At 42.1% G+C, this 2,112-nt stretch overlaps 1 protein-coding gene across 1 annotated transcript; it reads left to right on the forward strand.

The window, feature by feature from the left end:
* Positions 1–203: 203 nt before the first annotated feature.
* On the forward strand, positions 204–764 carry LOC136850630 (uncharacterized). Its single transcript, XM_067124339.1, has one exon. It carries the CDS (start codon positions 204–206, stop codon positions 762–764), a length of 561 nt encoding a protein of 186 aa, XP_066980440.1.
* The last annotated feature ends 1,348 nt before the right edge of the window (positions 765–2,112 follow it).

Consider the following 2,112-nt stretch of genomic DNA (forward strand, 5'->3'; position numbering starts at 1 on the left):
TACCATAAAGGAAATTACGGAAGATCCACCTGTGGATGAGGTAATGATGCAAGGGAGCTGGAGATGGCTTGGGCATGTTGTCAGCACAAAGATTAAGAGAGCTGTATGTGATAAAGTCAGCTGGGCTCCTGTGGGCACCAAAAGCGTTGGGATACATAGACCTATTTGAATGAGCACTATGAGAAGGAAGCGGAAGTGCGGAGATGAGTGGAGATTTGAGGAAGATAAAGAACGGGAAGGACATGAGTGGCGAAGTCAATAAGAGGCCCTTTCCGTCACATGGTTTTGGGGGCCATGATGATGGTAACACGTCACATGGTTTTCGGGGCCATGATGATGGTAACACGTCACATGGTTTTGGGAGCCATGATGATGGTAACACGTCACATGGTTTTGGGGGCCATGATGATGGTAACACGTCACATGGTTTTGGGAGCCATGATGATGGTAACACGTCACATGGTTTTGGGGGCCATGATGATGGTAACACGTCACATGGTTTTGGGGGCCATGATGATGGTAACATGTCACATGGTTTTGGGAGCCATGATGATGGTAACACGTCACATGGTTTTGGGGGCCATGATGATGGTAACATGTCACATGGTTTTGGGAGCCATGATGATGGTAACACGTCACATGGTTTTGGGGGCCATGATGATGGTAACACGTCACATGGTTTTGGGAGCCATGATGATGGTAACACGTCACATGGTTTTGGGAGCCATGATGATGGTAACACGTCATGGTTTTGGGAGCCATGATGATGGTAACATGTCACATGGTTTTGGGAGCCATGATGATGGTAACACGTCACATGGTTTTGGGGGCCATGATGATGGTAACACGTCACATGGTTTTATGAGCCATGATGGTGGTAACATGTCACATGGTTTTGGGAGCCATGATGATGGTAACACATCACATGGTTTTGGGAACCATGATGATGGTAACATGTCACACGGTTTTCGGGACCATGATGATGGTAACACGTCACATGGTTTTGGGGGCCATGATGATGGTAACACGTCACATGATTTTGGGGGCCGTGATGATGGTAACACGTCACATAGTTTTGGGGGCCATGATGATGGTAATGATGTTAGTGTTGTTAATGGTAGTTTCAAAGGAATGCAACAGTGCAAGGAGGAAGTCTGGTAATAAAAACCTAAATAATCGATTGCTAGTTGGCAGTTGCAGACAACAGATTCTTATAGAACGTTGGATAAGTATGTCCCAAGATAATAACTGACTTTCAACAGAGATAATTAATAGGGTGGGAATAAGAGTCAAATATGAATTCCTGGAAAGCTCAGAGTAACCAGTTAAACAGCATAATAAAAACATCCGATTGTCGTCTTTATTTCCAACGGAACGACTCAATGAAAGAAAATCTCCTGAAGGCGATGCCGAATAAACCCGAGAATGAGAAAATACATATACATTAGAATTCAGACAAACGAAAGAACCACTTATACGAATCGTCCGTTTAACAAATTCCCTTCGAAATTACATCGCAGAGACCTCAAAATAGATTCCATCAACCAACCATTATCATTTCGACCACTTCAGCGCTAATCACCAACCATTATCTTCCACAAATTAAATGACGTTCTAATGATTGGTTCTCGTTCAAAATATTCACCCAAGAGGAGCGCGTTCAACCGCTTCATTAATTGCAAGGAACTTATTACGAACGTTTCTTACCATTTATGCTAAGTCAGCGGTAATCACATAGGAAGGAGAGAGAGAGAGAGAGAGAGAGAGAGAGAGAGAGAGAGAGAGAGAGATGGTAAACGCTAATTCTAACAAAGGCAAAGATTCTAAAACTTATAAAGGAACGTTAAGACACTTTGAATAAAGATTTAAAATAAAAAACAAAAACGTAAAAAAAAAAATTTACTGTCAAATTACTCAAATAAGCTTCATATATATTACAAGGAACATACTACGAAAGTTTCTCACTATTTATGCTAAATCAGCGGTAATCACATTGGAAGGAGAGAGAGAGAGAGAGAGAGAGAGAGAGAGAGAGAGAGAGAGAGAGAGAGAGAGAGAGAGAGAGAGAGAGGACGTTGGACGTTAATTGAGACAAAAGTAAACATTCTAGAA

This window comes from Macrobrachium rosenbergii, chromosome 3, assembly GCF_040412425.1.
Source record: "Macrobrachium rosenbergii isolate ZJJX-2024 chromosome 3, ASM4041242v1, whole genome shotgun sequence".
In the NCBI taxonomy this organism is placed as follows: Eukaryota; Metazoa; Arthropoda; class Malacostraca; order Decapoda; family Palaemonidae; genus Macrobrachium; species Macrobrachium rosenbergii.

What these genes read in the sequence shown, in the direction of transcription:
- LOC136850630 (XM_067124339.1), top strand. Translation starts at nt 204, where the DNA reads ATGAGTGGAGATTTGAGGAAGATAAAGAACGGGAAGGACATGAGTGGC.